This window comes from Chaetomium globosum, genomic scaffold (genome assembly GCF_000143365.1).
Source record: "Chaetomium globosum CBS 148.51 scaffold_3 genomic scaffold, whole genome shotgun sequence".
In the NCBI taxonomy this organism is placed as follows: Eukaryota; Fungi; Ascomycota; class Sordariomycetes; order Sordariales; family Chaetomiaceae; genus Chaetomium; species Chaetomium globosum.
The window spans coordinates 4,108,830-4,123,198 of NT_165978.1; the positions used below are offsets into that span (position 1 = coordinate 4,108,830).

The 14,369-nt window shown below is 54.2% G+C and overlaps 6 protein-coding genes across 6 annotated transcripts; 4 read left to right on the forward strand and 2 right to left on the reverse strand.

The window, feature by feature from the left end:
* Window positions 1-201: 201 nt before the first annotated feature.
* Window positions 202-1,349, reverse strand: CHGG_06624 (uncharacterized protein; the record flags this gene model as incomplete). Its single annotated transcript, XM_001222718.1, has 6 exons — window positions 202-227; window positions 301-368; window positions 437-530; window positions 657-787; window positions 846-1,088; window positions 1,171-1,349. The coding sequence occupies 6 exons, from the start codon at window positions 1,347-1,349 to the stop codon at window positions 202-204; spliced, it is 741 nt and encodes a 246-aa protein (XP_001222719.1).
* A 929-nt stretch (window positions 1,350-2,278) lies between these two features.
* On the forward strand, window positions 2,279-2,908 carry CHGG_06625 (uncharacterized protein; the record flags this gene model as incomplete). The annotated part of the gene is made up of 3 exons (XM_001222719.1): window positions 2,279-2,608; window positions 2,692-2,792; window positions 2,866-2,908. The coding sequence occupies 3 exons, from the start codon at window positions 2,279-2,281 to the stop codon at window positions 2,906-2,908; spliced, it is 474 nt and encodes a 157-aa protein (XP_001222720.1).
* A 233-nt stretch (window positions 2,909-3,141) lies between these two features.
* On the reverse strand, window positions 3,142-4,863 carry CHGG_06626 (uncharacterized protein; the record flags this gene model as incomplete). The annotated part of the gene is made up of 2 exons (XM_001222720.1): window positions 3,142-4,790; window positions 4,848-4,863. 2 exons carry the CDS (start codon window positions 4,861-4,863, stop codon window positions 3,142-3,144), a joined length of 1,665 nt encoding a protein of 554 aa, XP_001222721.1.
* Window positions 4,864-5,313: 450 nt separating this feature from the next.
* On the forward strand, window positions 5,314-6,085 carry CHGG_06627 (uncharacterized protein; the record flags this gene model as incomplete). Its single annotated transcript, XM_001222721.1, has 5 exons — window positions 5,314-5,316; window positions 5,402-5,728; window positions 5,784-5,909; window positions 5,971-6,015; window positions 6,077-6,085. 5 exons carry the CDS (start codon window positions 5,314-5,316, stop codon window positions 6,083-6,085), a joined length of 510 nt encoding a protein of 169 aa, XP_001222722.1.
* Window positions 6,086-8,401: 2,316 nt separating this feature from the next.
* Window positions 8,402-10,933, forward strand: CHGG_06628 (uncharacterized protein; the record flags this gene model as incomplete). The annotated part of the gene is made up of 4 exons (XM_001222722.1): window positions 8,402-8,734; window positions 8,951-9,721; window positions 9,790-10,206; window positions 10,286-10,933. 4 exons carry the CDS (start codon window positions 8,402-8,404, stop codon window positions 10,931-10,933), a joined length of 2,169 nt encoding a protein of 722 aa, XP_001222723.1.
* A 1,600-nt stretch (window positions 10,934-12,533) lies between these two features.
* Window positions 12,534-13,809, forward strand: CHGG_06629 (uncharacterized protein; the record flags this gene model as incomplete). The annotated part of the gene is made up of 3 exons (XM_001222723.1): window positions 12,534-12,727; window positions 12,799-13,537; window positions 13,597-13,809. 3 exons carry the CDS (start codon window positions 12,534-12,536, stop codon window positions 13,807-13,809), a joined length of 1,146 nt encoding a protein of 381 aa, XP_001222724.1.
* Between the last annotated feature and the right edge of the window lie 560 nt (window positions 13,810-14,369).

The window sequence follows — 14,369 nt, forward strand, 5'->3', positions numbered from 1 at the left end:
AATTTGGGGCATAGAATATTGTTTTTAGATCTGGTTAGAGTTGGGGGGCCTAAAATTGAGAGATGGTATGGTCGTCTACCTATTCACGGGTTTGACGGGGAAAACAAGATGTCTGGCATGGCTGTCCGTATCTACCCGCTCTATCTTACCCAACAAGCATGGTGGACCTGGTCCGAACGGCGTGAACAGCTAGTCGGTGCGTCACTCTTTAGTCTTCTCCCTCACCTCTGCAGTGCACGTTAGCAAACCCCATGGCCAGGGGTTGAGATCCTGTCATGGTATGGAGGCTAGCTAGCGCACCTGGAATATCCACAATGAAGGCACCGCCAAGGAGGATAGCAGGCTCGTCGATATTGTGATGTTCGTAGCTAAGAACCAGGGATCAGTACAAGCAAACAAACAAACCTAACGAGACATGACTAGAGAGAACTCTCACCTTAATGTCCCGACACCGCCCGCTTCGAGTAGGAAGCTAGGGCCCTCGTGGAGAGACTGGTTAGCCCAGCGCTGCGCAAAAGCCCGCAGGATGTCTACTCAACGTTGTCAGTTGATACTCATTCCCGTTTGAGTTTTCCCCTGGAAGCTTTTCGGGGCACAGTAACTTGCGAGGTAATCGTGAAGGGGCAGAAACAGAGGAAAGAGGAAATGCAACGTACGGCCGTGGGCTACAATCAGGATATCGCCGTTAACCCCTTGTCCTGTTTGTTTACCCATGACGGGTGCATGCCACTTCTCTCGGATATCCTTGATCAACCGGTCAAGGCGCTCCGAGATATCGGCCGGGCTTCTGCGCGGTTGTTAGCCTTTGCTGGGCATAAAAGCACAATCCAGACGGGAAAACTTACTCGCCTCCCGGGCAACCATCGCGCCAAATATCCCAGGCAGGGCTTAGTCCTTGCTGCTTTCGGAGTTCCCGGATGTGAGGGGTGGTGATGCCTTCGTAATCACCGTAGTCCCATTCGCGGATGTCCTCGGTGACCTCAATCCGGGCGTCACAGCGCCGGCCTTCACAGAAGGGCTCGCCGTGTGCTTCCCAAGGTAGCTGGTCCTTATACGCAAGGTTGAGCAGCTCTAGCGTGCGTTGGGCTCTGCGCCTTGGGGATACATAGCTGCTAGATTATCAGCATCCCATGCCATATTGGCCGAGGGAATTCACATATGGGAACTCACATATGGGCTAGTTTGCTGGGGACAATCAAGCGATCGTGACCGACCAAGGCCTTGCCCGTAGCCAGAACCCGTTTCTCACCGGTGCCTGTCAGGGGGATGTCGGTCGAACCCGTGTGGCGGCCGTTGAGTGACCATTCGGTTTCGCCATGGCGGACGATGAAAACGCGGGGAGTCGACATGTCTATCTATTTAGGTAGCCGATACCTGATGGAAGGAGGTCAACCCTTTTCACAGTTTAGAATCCAACGGAAACTTGACGAATGAATGACCAGAGATGAAAGATTAATGACGGGCAATTGCGGGAGAAACTCAAACGGCGCAGTAGGTAAATAGATCAAGAGGTGGTGCAGCAAGAGAAACACAAAACAGACGATCTTTGACATTCGTTATCCATGATATATTTTTAGGGTAGGTATTCGATGTGTTGTTTCGTGCCTCCATTCTCAACAACCCCTCCGCTCCTCCCCCCTCTCCCCTCCCGAAGCTCTGCAAGGGGATTACTCAGGCAAGTCAGGGTCGGCCCGTACACAGTAAAACGTGACGCCCTTGGCGGCTCTGAACGGTAACGAAGAACCGCCCCACCAGCTGAAGCACGTTTTGCTGAGTGAAAAATGTGGGCACTCACAAGCTCACGACCGTTGATTTGCCGACCACCACCGCGCAGTGGGTTTGGGCTGCACCGCTGTAGTGGGCTGCTCCCCTCTTTACCTTACCCCTGCGACGGGCCGGCACGGTTACGTCAAGCGCCGCAAGATCTTCGGTTTGACGGCTATCAACATTTTCTCCACACCGGCGTAACGTTAATGACGGCGGCGACGGGGACACGGACAAAAACAGGCTTGGCGGGGAGAAATTGAGACTGTGAGACTGTTAGGTTACGAAGTACACTCGAGGTACAGTAAAGGGATCCTCAGCTCAAGGCTGCCATCGAAGGGCGGATATCAAGACCAAACCAGCATAACTCACGAGGTCAAACACCACCTAAGACGGCCCCGTCGCGCTGGTACTGGGATTGATTGCTACCCGGCGAGCTCGCCATTGACATCCCCCTCACATCTTGGGACACTCATCACACCCCCCGGCAGCCCAACCCACATTCTCACACACCATGCTACAACCATTCAGCAAAACCGCCGTTGCGGTCACCACCCGAGCCGCCACCAGGCGAGCTCCCACGGCCAAACCAGCGACGGCATCACGGCCATTCTCATCCTCATCCCAATCACAGTCACGATCTCCACCACCAACCTCATCAACAAGACCAACAAGAACAACAACAAGAACCACCGCTACCACCGAAGCCCAAGCCCAAGCCCAAGCCAAAGCCGAAGCCACCCAAAAAATCAGGCGCATCATCTTGACTGTCTCCTTCGCCGCCGTTATCTTCACAGGCACCATCTACGGGGCCGGGCTCAAGACGCAGCAGGAGTGGAAAGCCGTAAGCATTTTTCCAACAAGATCTGATCCCCTATCCTCTTAGCGGGGGAAAGACAAAGCTCACGAGGCCTAACTCGCTACTAGGAAAAGAAAAAGGTGCAGGAAGCTAGCGTGGACGAAAAGGTGGCCATGCTGGAGCGGCAGAAACTGGATATGCTCCGGCAGAAGACGGAGATCGAGAGCAAGTTGAGGGAGTTGAGGGCAAGGATAAAGCAGAATGCTGAGGCTGAGGCTGATGCTACTGCTGGGGGAGGGCAGGGTAGCAAACCCTGCGAAGGGTGGCCGGGGCGGTGGTCAATAACGTTTGAAGCATATCGCGAAAAGAAATACCCTCACCCCCACCCCCAACCACGGCTTGTGTATCAGTAATCTCCCGTTAGATTGTTTGTCTAGCGTCACTTATCCGGTCTACCAAGGCCGAATTCCAATAGCCCTCCCAGGTCTCCCTGTTGTACCGTACGCCCAATCCCACCAGCTGTATGTTTCAGTAACCCATGCCGCGCAAGGCCGCTTGTAACTTCTGGAACCATGCCTTCATTCCGAGAGACCCTCTGCTGTGGGCAGGGGGATGGCCTTGTACAGGAGGATGAGTGCCGAGTGAGACTCGCCACCGCCGGCCAGCGCATCGATCTTGTCCGAGGTCACCTCGCTGACCTTGTCGTCGTTGAACCACCACCAGTTGCCGTCTTCCTCGCCGATCTTTCCTGTCACCGGGTCCTTGGGGCCCGTCTTCTTCACATAGGCTGTGTAGTGGCCGCTGTCGGCGCTGGCACCCTGGTGCGTGACAACGGCGCGGAGTTCGTAGATACCCGACTGGTTGGCGCCTTCGTCTTTCCGGAGCTCCGGGTCGATCAACGCATTCAGCTCCTTCTTGGATTCCAAAAGCGCCGCGTCCTTTTCCGCCTCCCACTCGGCATCCGTCTTGAAGGTCTCGGACATCTCGACATCGCCGTCAGCCGAGGCGGCGGGCTTCTTGCTATCCTTCTTGTTCTTGTCTTTCTTCTCTTCGGGAGGCTCCTCTTCCTGGTTGGGGTTCTTCTTGCGGCGCTTCCGAGCCCGCTCGACGTCCTCCTCGTCCTTGCGCACCTCGCGCACCTTATCTCTGACGGGAACGAGAGCCTTCCTCAGCTCGTCCGTGCAAAACTCTACCGCATCCAGCTCGTGCGGGAAGGTAACCTTGCGCATGATCTTGGCCTTCTTCTGGACATCGCGTTTCCAGAAAAAGCGCACAAAATGGACTGTGAGATACTTGGGCAACCGGGAAATCTTGGACGTCTTGGTGTACATCACGTCCCGCCCCAAGACTTCGGATCTCTTCTCGATCTTTTCCGATAGACCACTGACCAGACCGTCGCGCAGGTGAGCTGTTTGGCCATCAATGTGGCAGTTGAGCTTGAGAAACGGCTCGTTGGCGGATGTTGACTGCTCACCACCCTCGCGGGCAGCGGGGTCGTCGCATTCAAGCGTGCTGGAGAACGCGCCGGACATGTACTTGTCGACAAAAGAACTGGCGCCGCCTGTTTCACCCTCGGTGGGTGCCTCCCACTTCAGCTTTTGTCTCAGCTGCGAAACGATCTGGGACCAGGCTTCCTCGGCATCCTGCTGCGCATAGCCTTCGCCCTTTTTCGACCTTTCGGCAAACTGAGGGAAGGCCATCCGAAGGGCATTCAGGAAGGTGAAGGGCGGCATGCCATTCTGGGTCTCTGACATTTCCTTGAAGAGGTCCTTGAGCTGGTTCGTGAGGTCGAGCTGGGGAATCTCCGTCATGGACGTGTGCTTGTGCTTCGCAAGCGCGTCCTGAAGTTCGGGGATCGAGCGCAGCGCCTGAAGCGTAGAGTTGAGATAGCAAGTGTTGCCGAGATTCACCAGGCCGGCCGGAGTGGCGCCCAATTGCTGGGCGGCCTCGGCCTCGGTCATGTCTTCGAGAAACTTGACCTTCTCGGTCGGGCGCACAATGGCACCACCGCCATCACCGGGGGTACCCATCATCATGATCACCTGCCCGCCCTTTAGCCCCAACTTGCTCATGTCGGCATCGTCCTTGAGTTGACCGCCTTTGATTAGGATCTTCTGCCGTTCGGGCTCGACGCCGGTAAGACTGAACAGTTGGTATTTGAGGACTTCGCCTGTCGAAGAAGTATCGACTTCGACATCGTACTTTTTCCCCTGGTGCTTAATTACCACTGTAGGGTCGCAAAGTTAGTGTTAGAAAAGATGACGTCTCCAACCGGCGTACCTACCGTTGATAGTTGCCATCTTGAACTCTAGGGCTGGGTGCCAAAACTTAGCAGAGAAGAGAGGAAATAAAGAAAGATTGAAGGGTCTGGGGTCACCCAGAGGTCTCGGTTCAATGTCAAGCACACCTCAAGTCAGGCTTGCGTTGCGTGGCTCTCGAAACTGAAGTGGCGGATGTTGGAAGAGGGAAGAAATCGCGGGGCTGCAACGGGTAACAACAGGGCCATGCCAAGCAACCCTTGGAGCTTCTCTCACAGGGCTCCCAGGCTGCCAGGGATTACGTAACTTCCATATTTGGCTCCTGGTGCCCCGCCGCCGCCCAGCGTTCCCACCAGCTACCCGTCGCCGCCAGGCTGACTGCCAAGGATACCGGGAGCTGCATTCAACGACAACAACGACGACAACCACGTCAACGGCCGAAATTGTTGCGCCTTTGCTGGATTCGAGGGCCGACCTCTAAGCACAGGCACGATGGTGAGATCCCGCCATAAAAGATACTCTTGATTCCAATGCAACAAAGCAACTAGCCCGACCAAGCTAACCTTTGATCTCCCCGCAGTCGCAATCACTCCGCCCCTACCTTCAGGCTGTCCGGAGCAGCTTGACGGCCGCCCTCTGTCTCTCCAACTTCGCATCGCAAACCGCCGAACGACACAACGTCCCCGAGATCGAAGCCCAGACATCTCCCGAGGTGCTACTGACCCCACTGACGATTGCCCGCAACGAAAATGAGCGCGTCCTCATCGAACCCAGCATCAACAGCATACGGATCAGCATCAAGATCAAGCAGGCCGATGAAATTGAGCATATTCTGGTCCACAAGTTTACTCGCTTCTTGACACAGCGTGCCGAGTCCTTCTTTATTCTCCGGCGAAAGCCCATCAAGGTACGACCATTCACCGACGCCTGCTCGTCCCCGGAGACTGACACACACCTTCCAGGGATACGACATCTCATTCCTGATTACGAACTTCCATACCGAAGAGATGTTGAAGCACAAGCTAGTCGACTTTATTATTCAGTTTATGGAGGAAGTGGATAAGGAGATTTCGGAGATGAAGCTCTTCGTATGTCTCTCCCTCCTCCCAGGTTTCAGTGGCATGGCCGGAGCTGACATTTCGGGAACAGCTGAATGCGCGGGCGCGTTTTGTGGCTGAGTCTTTCCTGACACCGGTAAGTCTCATTGTTATTTCAATTCTAACCCTCCCATGACTCCGAGCCTGACCCGCCTCAGTTCGATTAAGGGTGAACGCCTTCTCGAGCAACGAAAATACGACATTCTCCTCAATCCCAGGGAACGGGCACTAGACAAAGCTCAGGGGCCGCGCCGGGCTTTAAGCATTGCGCCCGACGTTCCGGTGAAGCTATCCGAACCTGGCCAAAAGGGCTTCGGGGTATTCGGATCTGACACTCATGGGCTAGAGTTGGAAAAGCATCGCCGTCATCTCGAATATCCTCAATATCACGGCGGACCGAAGCAAAAAATGTTCAGAAATTTCACGCCTGCGTATTACTTGAACTAGTGACCCCCTTCGCCGATGTTGACCTATGTGGTTGCCTACCTATGTAGACCACCAAGCTTTCCGATACCAGGATCTTCTAGCGTCAACTTGGCTCACCACCCTGGCCCTCATCGAGCCGCCCCAACACCGAACAGGAGATACAAACACCGTCTCATCATCTGCACCACAGTTTGCCTTTGGCTTCCAAGCCCCGGTCGAGACTATCCAAAGCTCCCGGCTGCGATGTTACTCACCCGCCCGGATATCTCCCTAGGTTCATCCAAAGCTCCCCATATTGTTCGCGTTCTGCATACGTACCTACGTCTCTTTACCTGTGTCCTCTACTCAACAGGCCGGACAACGGCGTCGACAACCGTCCTTGCGCTCATGAGGCTCATTGCCTCCTCGGCGGCCAGCCATGTTACGCAGATTTAGTGCTAGAAGGTCGCTTGGCCAACTCACGCTTCATCACCATTGCCTCCCTCCCCCTCCACCCCAAGCCTTCCAACCAGGTATGTAAGAATTGTACTTCGTCATAGCTCCCACTTTTACTTTGTCCCCGAATAGGTACTTTCTTTTCCCAGTGATTCCCAGTCCTTGTACGGCGAATCTTTGTTACTCTCTGGCATTGATGCTTGCACCAAACTGGCGTATTCCGTGGGAATACCGCGTGGCATCTGTTCGGCCACCCCAAGTCTTATTTCAATCTCTTCTCAACTTTCTTTGTGATGCCTCACACGTGGTAACTCAAGAGACACTAGTGTGTTTACAACGGGGAAATGCCGGTCTTTGGAACATGTTCTCTTCCGAAGTATCAATGAACTTGGACTAGAGAAAGATACATTTCCCATCAATTTAGCCCACCACCCATTGCCTTCAGCTTTTATTGAACCTACATCTATCTCTCTTTTTCCTATTGTTGGTGTTTGTTTTGGTAGAACCGCCTTGGTCTACTTTTCCTCCACCTTTGAGCACTACTGTTAGATTTCCTACTCTCTCCAACGAGACAAAACAATTACGGTCAGTTGTTAGGAACCTTTTGTTTCCTATTGCCCCAGCTACGCTATTGTTGACTTCTATTGTAAACACCAAAACACGAACCATGGTAACACCTTTTTTGGTTTATTTCCTTTCAGCTTGAGCCTCTGTTAACTCTGTTGCAGCTTCTTCTTTGCAAACCCAATAACATCCTCAACTCACGCCGAGATCATCGTCTCGGCGACCCTCACAGGCCGTCCTTCAAGGTACGCACACGCTTAGGACCCGCTTGTTCGAAATTCCTCTTTCTTGCGCCCCTCCATCATCTTCATCCTCGGCCTCGAAAGTCGCTGACTTCCTTTCTTCGTCACCATAGCATACGATCCTGTTGAATCCAGGTCTTGCTATCTCTCTCCGGCAGCGATTCTGTTGTCTTAGACAACTTAGGCCAAGGTAAGTTCATACATTGGGAACCTCCTCTTCTCCGCCGCTTTTTTTGCACCTTCGCCCTTCCCTCGCTGCCGCCATTGCCAATACCCTCTTCCTTCTCTCCAGCCCAACCTACCGCAGTTATCAATCTTGTTTCAACTCGAGGCACCTACTTCTTCCGCTCTTTCTTCCACTCTTGTTTCCGTTCCCTTCTCTGCAGCCGCTTCTCCAACTCGTTCCACAATCTTTCCACCAGCTACAGTGGCCTCTCAAACCTTACCACAAACCACCCGCAGCCTCATTTCCCATCTTCTTCGTTCCTCTACCGACGTTTCAGAGCTACTTCGCCATTCATAACCAGGTCAGATATGCCCTACAGCTTGCTATCTCCGTCGATCATTGCAATTCTATTTGCATCGCATCGCACATTGATATGCAATGTGGGACATACAATCGATTGCCCCACGCCGAGCTTCCATTGTCTTGAATTCTTTTGCGAAATGGTTTAGTTTATTGAATTGGACTCAACTAACATTTCGAAAGACTCAGACCCAGGTGCTTACCCATACCAGTCACTAATTTCGCCAACCGAGATGGCGACCGCGGCTCCCAACAAGGCGCCAGTCGCTGAAACCACGCCGGCCAGGCGAATGGGCAAGGGCCTAAAAAACCGCTTTGCCGCTTTTATTGAAACCGACGACAACGATGACAGCGGCGGTGGTGTTCTGCTTCGCGATTTCGACGATGATAGCCACACCAGCAATGGTGGCGGCGTCTCGACGCCCATGGGCAGCAACAGCACCATCTCTTCTGGCCACGAGTGCGCTACCGTTCCGCGGAAGAATCCTTCGACCACTTCCTTCAACAGGCCGGCCACGGCAGGCCGTCGCAACACGATCGCGCCTATCGGTACTGGGCGTTACACCGAGTACACCGCCAACACTGGCGGCGGTGCCGCACTCAATGCCCCCGTTGATGCTCCGGTGCGTACCTAGTTTGTTTTTCCTCACCGGGTTGTAGCTTATGTAGATTCTTAATCCAGACGGACGCAAAAAATTCCGACATTGAGGCTGATAGAGAGAACAACACGGCCAGCCAAATCGGAAACGTTAAGGGAACACCCGCTCAAGCCAGGGCTACCATGACGGTAATTGAGTACCCGGATAGCGTTCTTGAAGTATTCAACTAACACGGTACAGCAGAATAGCTATCCGCAAATGACCCAGGCCCAGGCCATGCAGTTCGGTTACACGCAGGGTCTGAACGCCGCGGCGAACAACATGACTCCGGCGGGAACCACGCGCGAGCATCGGTCGCCTGCTAATGCCATGGGTCACTCTTGGGGCAGTACGCCTACCTACAACTCCGCCGGCAACGCATACACTCCGCAGACCACTGGTCATGGCAGTGCTCAGGGAACTGCGCTGGGCGCCAACTTCCCTTTTCCCGACACGAATTCCACCCCGTCGCACATGTCAAAGAAGTTTGGCCAGGATGCCATGGCCACTCCTCAGTCTGAGTCTATCTACAACCAATATAACCAGACTGAGCCTCGCAACTTTGCGCCGCGCGGTGGGTCTTTGTTCATGCCGCCGCCCCCAGCGTTCAACCTGGGCCGTCAGGGGGCCACTAAGAAGCATGAGGAGCTCCAATATCCGGCACCGGATTGCGACCCCTTCATGTCACCTCCGTCCAAGGGCACCAATGGCCATGCTATTTCTCAAGCACTTGTCCTCTCGTCGGTCCCTGAGAATAACCAGGTGGCCTCGGCTCCGGGTGCCTACCAGGACTATTACTGTCCGGTTCCCGCTGAGATCCGTGCCGTGCGCTCGACACAGCTCAACCGGCTCACCGAAGGCCCCACGGGTATGCCAACCCAAGAGGTCGCTCTCAGTCCCGAGAGCTTCCCTTTCATGGAGACTACGACCCAGGCTGCACCTGTTGGCCATGGCGTGGTCAAGATTAGAAACGTATGTCCATCCCCTTCCCTAATCTACGTTGTTGCGGCGATGGAACCAGAGGCGCTGATTGCTTCTAGATTCCCTTCGGTACCAAGCGCGCTGAGATCATCGCCTTCCTCGGCCGTAACTCCAAGATCCTGAACGATAACCAGGAGCCGGTCCACATCATCATGGAGCGGGTCTCCTCCAAGACCCAGGACTGCTACGTCGAGTTCATGACGACCCAGGATGCCGTGAGGGCTGTGGATCGCCATCGCGACAATATCCAAAAGGGCCGTCCTTCCCGCCTGGGCGAGCGCCCCATTGAGTTGCTGTTGTCGAGCCAGGCTGCCCTCATGATGGACCTGTTCCCTCTTGCTTCTGGTGTCTGGTGGGACAATGCCAAGCCGGTCATCCAAGCGCCCATTGACGGACAGCCGTGGAAGACGTTCAAGGGTTTCGTTACGGAGGAGGAGATGACCATGCTGGTCAAGCACGTCGAGATTCCGCAGCGGGTGAGTTCACACTTGATTGCCACCGTTTCAAACTTGAGGAATATGGTGCCTGGTTACTAACAAAACCTTCTTCTCGCAGTCCCCTTACTCCAAGGAGTGCCCCCAGCGCCCCTACGAGTGCATGATCTCCACCATCAAGAAGCTGCCCTGGTACATGGCAGACCGTATCACGCTCCGCCAGCGTTACGCCATCTACGCGGCCACGGTGAAGCTCATCACTCTCCTCCAACAAGCCCTGCACCGCGACCACAACCGCAACCACGAGACCGTGATCAACAAGCAGCTGATGAAGCGCCTCGTCACCGCCGCCATGCTATGCCCGGGCTTCTCGGTCGTGCAGAAGGACAACATTGCCACGCTCGCCGAGATGGACCAGGACCAGGCCCGCATGTTCAACCAACCGCGCTTTGCCGAGCAGTGGGTGCACCTGCACGGCGTCTGCCCCAAGCCGGGTACGCCGCTGGACATGCTGGAGTGGTACATCGCCATCGTGCGCGAGGAGACCACGCGGTACATCCACCGCAAGCACATTGTCGAGCGCAACGAGATCCAGCGCGCCAGCTGCTACACCTCGCTCTACTTCGGCTACATCTGGTACGAGATTGGCCTGCCCGCCGGCAAGGAGCTGGACAACCTGAGCCTGCACGAGGTGGCACGCTGCGAGTTGGCCGTCATTGAGCGTGCTATCCGTCGGGCTCTGCCGTCTGCTGGTGCCCATGAGCAGTAGGGTGTCAGTTGGATGGCATGGAAGGGAAGCATTTAGGGGTTGCTTCTTTGCCTTCCGACTACTCTTGGGGTAGTTGCGATTTTATCTTTGTCGCCATCTCGTCGTTCATTACCGTTCGCACTAAGATATCCCAGTCTGATTTCTGAATGCGACTTTCTTCTTTTTCTTTTCGTTTTGGCTGTTTGGAGCAGTCGCGGCCTGATTCTGGCGATATCTCAAGGCTCTTGGTTCCGTCACACATTGCGGGCATCGCAATCTCATCGTCGATGGCTCCCCGGTGACGCGACATCAATCAGAATCTATTCCGGCATCTGAACATGGCGCTCGAGAGTTCGGCTCATTTTGAGAAATACGGGTAGTTCGCCCACCGTCCACAAGCGTGGAAAGGGATCTCGTTCGTCTTCACTTTCATTACATCACGGTATGGTTTTGGCACAGGACTGCTTAGGTCTTGTCGTCTTTTTTGACGTATGGCAATCCACGGGGACCGGGATACTGGTATGAATCACCAGATGGCTGTCTTCTCAGTTGTCTGGAAGGCCAGCCCTTGTGGTCTGCCATGGCTCAGCGATCAGTTGGCAACTCCATCTGCCGGAACCAACAACAAACAGTTTTTTTTTCCCAGATTGACGGCATCACTTGCTAGGCTGACGGGATGGGTTTTAGAGGTGATGGAACCTACCAACTGAACGGAATGGATTGACCTGTCATGGATTTGGCGGGTTCCGGACTGGGAATGGCGGTTGGGTTTCGGAACCTTTTTCTATCCTCTTACTGGCAACAGGTATCGCAACATACTTAATTGAGACATACCCCCTAACCTCTGGCACAAAACCTGGTGATGAGTCCATATTGTTTGCTTGAAGTGGCGTGATGGAGAGTGCCATAAGCTTGCCCATATACCATCGTATTTTCCATATTTTGGGTGTTTGGAAGCGCTAAGACGAAGCATTTTTGTCACTGGCTTTTTTTTTCGTCCCTACACAGGAGTTTCTTATTACAAGTATGTCAGCAGATGATCAAAGCAGATCAACAAGACAGTATTTACTAATGTGCGCCTTCACATCCCAGTGAATACTGACATCTAGGACATCTAAGATGTCCAAAGAACAATTAAGCCACACAAAGTTTCGGTCGAGGCATTTATTTATAAGTCTTGTTCAACTCTCGAACCCACGCTAGGTAACTGGAGATGTTGAAATCACAATAATGGGTTCAAGTGTATCTGACAGGGTGTTTAGGGTCCGTGCCCAGGAGACCTGAGGCTGCTGGGGCGCTATGACGTCTGCATAGTCTCCCCGAAGAATAGCCGGCCTAAGTGAACGCGTCTTAATTACTCGGCAGATGCCAAAAAAAAGTTTTGGAGCAGTCTCTTATCGCGATAGTTACTGATCCTGGTCCCTCTTCATGTTGCGCCGGTTTTTGCGACTGACAGCCCTCGAATCGCAACTCGATACTCCCTAGCATTGAACGATAATGCAGATTCTCTAATCTTGGGACTTGTGCATATCGGAAAAAGGGTGCTTGCGATTTAACTAGGACCATAAGTCTCAAACTCACAAACGGTCCCAGAAGAAATCGACAAACCTTTGGAATGGTCATGGCTTCAGCCTCTGTCGCCAGGTCGGCGATGCCTGGTGGCCCTGGAAAAAGCATATCGCACACCGATGCACCCCTGACTCAATCAAGAGAGACTGGGGACGTAAATCCTGAGTCGCGGCAAGGGACTCCCATAGTCAACCGAGACAAGTCGACGAAGGCTCAAAACCCGTGGGCGCACCTGGTGGCAGGAGGGTAAGCTCAATCCGGAGAGAGGGGACAAGTTTGGCCCGTAGCCATACTGACATTCTATTCCCTGCGCATAGAATTGGCGGCATGACGGCTGCAGCCCTGACTGCGCCGCTCGATGTCCTCAAGACCAGGTTGCAGTCCGATTTCTACCAAGCCCAGATTCGTGCTTCACGGGCTTCGATAGCCGCTCCGATGAACCCGTTTCGAACCGCTGCGTTCCACTTCAACGAGACCATGTCCATCCTAGGCAGCGTATATCGCCAGGAGGGGCCTCGCGCGCTTTTCAAGGGCCTCGGCCCCAATCTCGTCGGTGTGATCCCCGCCCGCTCAATCAACTTCTTCACCTACGGCAACGGTAAGCGCATCATCGGTGAGTACTTTGGTAACAAGGACTCGCCTTGGGTGCACCTCACTGCGGGCAGTATCTCCGGTGTCGTCACCAGTACCGTGACGAACCCGATCTGGATGGTCAAGACCCGCCTGCAGCTCGATAAGAACATGGCGATAGAGAGTGGCGGCATTGCCAAGCGCCGCTACAAGAACAGCTTGGACTGCATCCGCCAAGTGTTACGCGATGAAGGGATTCGGGGCCTCTACAAGGGCATGAGTGCGAGCTACCTGGGTGTGGCCGAGTCGACCATGCACTGGATGCTCTACGAGCAGATTAAGCGCTCGCTTGTGAGGAGAGAGGAGCGCATCGCCCTCAGCGGCAGGTCGAAAGGCTGGTGGGATCATACCGTCGACTGGACGGGCAAGTTTGGCGCCGCGGGCTTTTCGAAGTTCATCGCGGCCGTAATCACCTACCCTCATGAGGTGAGTCTCGGCTATTGACAACCTAAGCTCCCACTGGACACGCTAACCCTTCAAACCAGGTCGCCCGCACTCGCCTGCGCCAAGCACCCATGGCCGACGGCCGACCCAAATACACGGGCCTCATTCAGTGCTTCAAGCTGGTGTTCAAAGAGGAGGGCATGCTCGGCCTTTACGGCGGCATGACACCTCATCTGCTCCGGACAGTCCCTAGCGCGGCCATCATGTTTGGCATGTACGAGGGCATCCTCCGACTCCTCCGCACTTCGGCCTAAATCCTCCCTCGTCAACAACCGGTTTCGGCACGACGACCGCAGCTTCAAAGCGACTGTACAACCATTGTAGAAACAACTACCCACCTATTAATCGCACCCGGCCTGGGCAAATCTTACCCGTCTGGGTATGCGGCGAGGCTTCTCCCCTTAGTTCTTATTGTATTACAAAGGGCGGAGGAGACCATCGCTCACCTTTTACGACATCTCTTGTTGATTGTCGACAGATACCATGTCCTACGCCATCTACGAGACACCTATAGAAAAAGGGGCCATCATAGAACGGGTTCGGTTAGTTGGTACGGCATCTGGCGTCTTGTGCTATTTCTTGTGTGCTTCAGTTCTTCCTTTTTTTCGCATTTGAACCGGCGTTTTGGGGATGGGTTGATCGTGTTTATGCGGTACGACAATGATGGAAAAGGGGCACGCTCGTTTCTTGCCCACCAGTGTACGAATTGGCGGCCTAGCGAAAGGGCTTGCTGTGTGTGATGTTGACGGGAAAGCAGCGGTGTATGTAGACGAAAGGAGACACGAGGCAGATCACGATGGGTCTGGGAATGAGG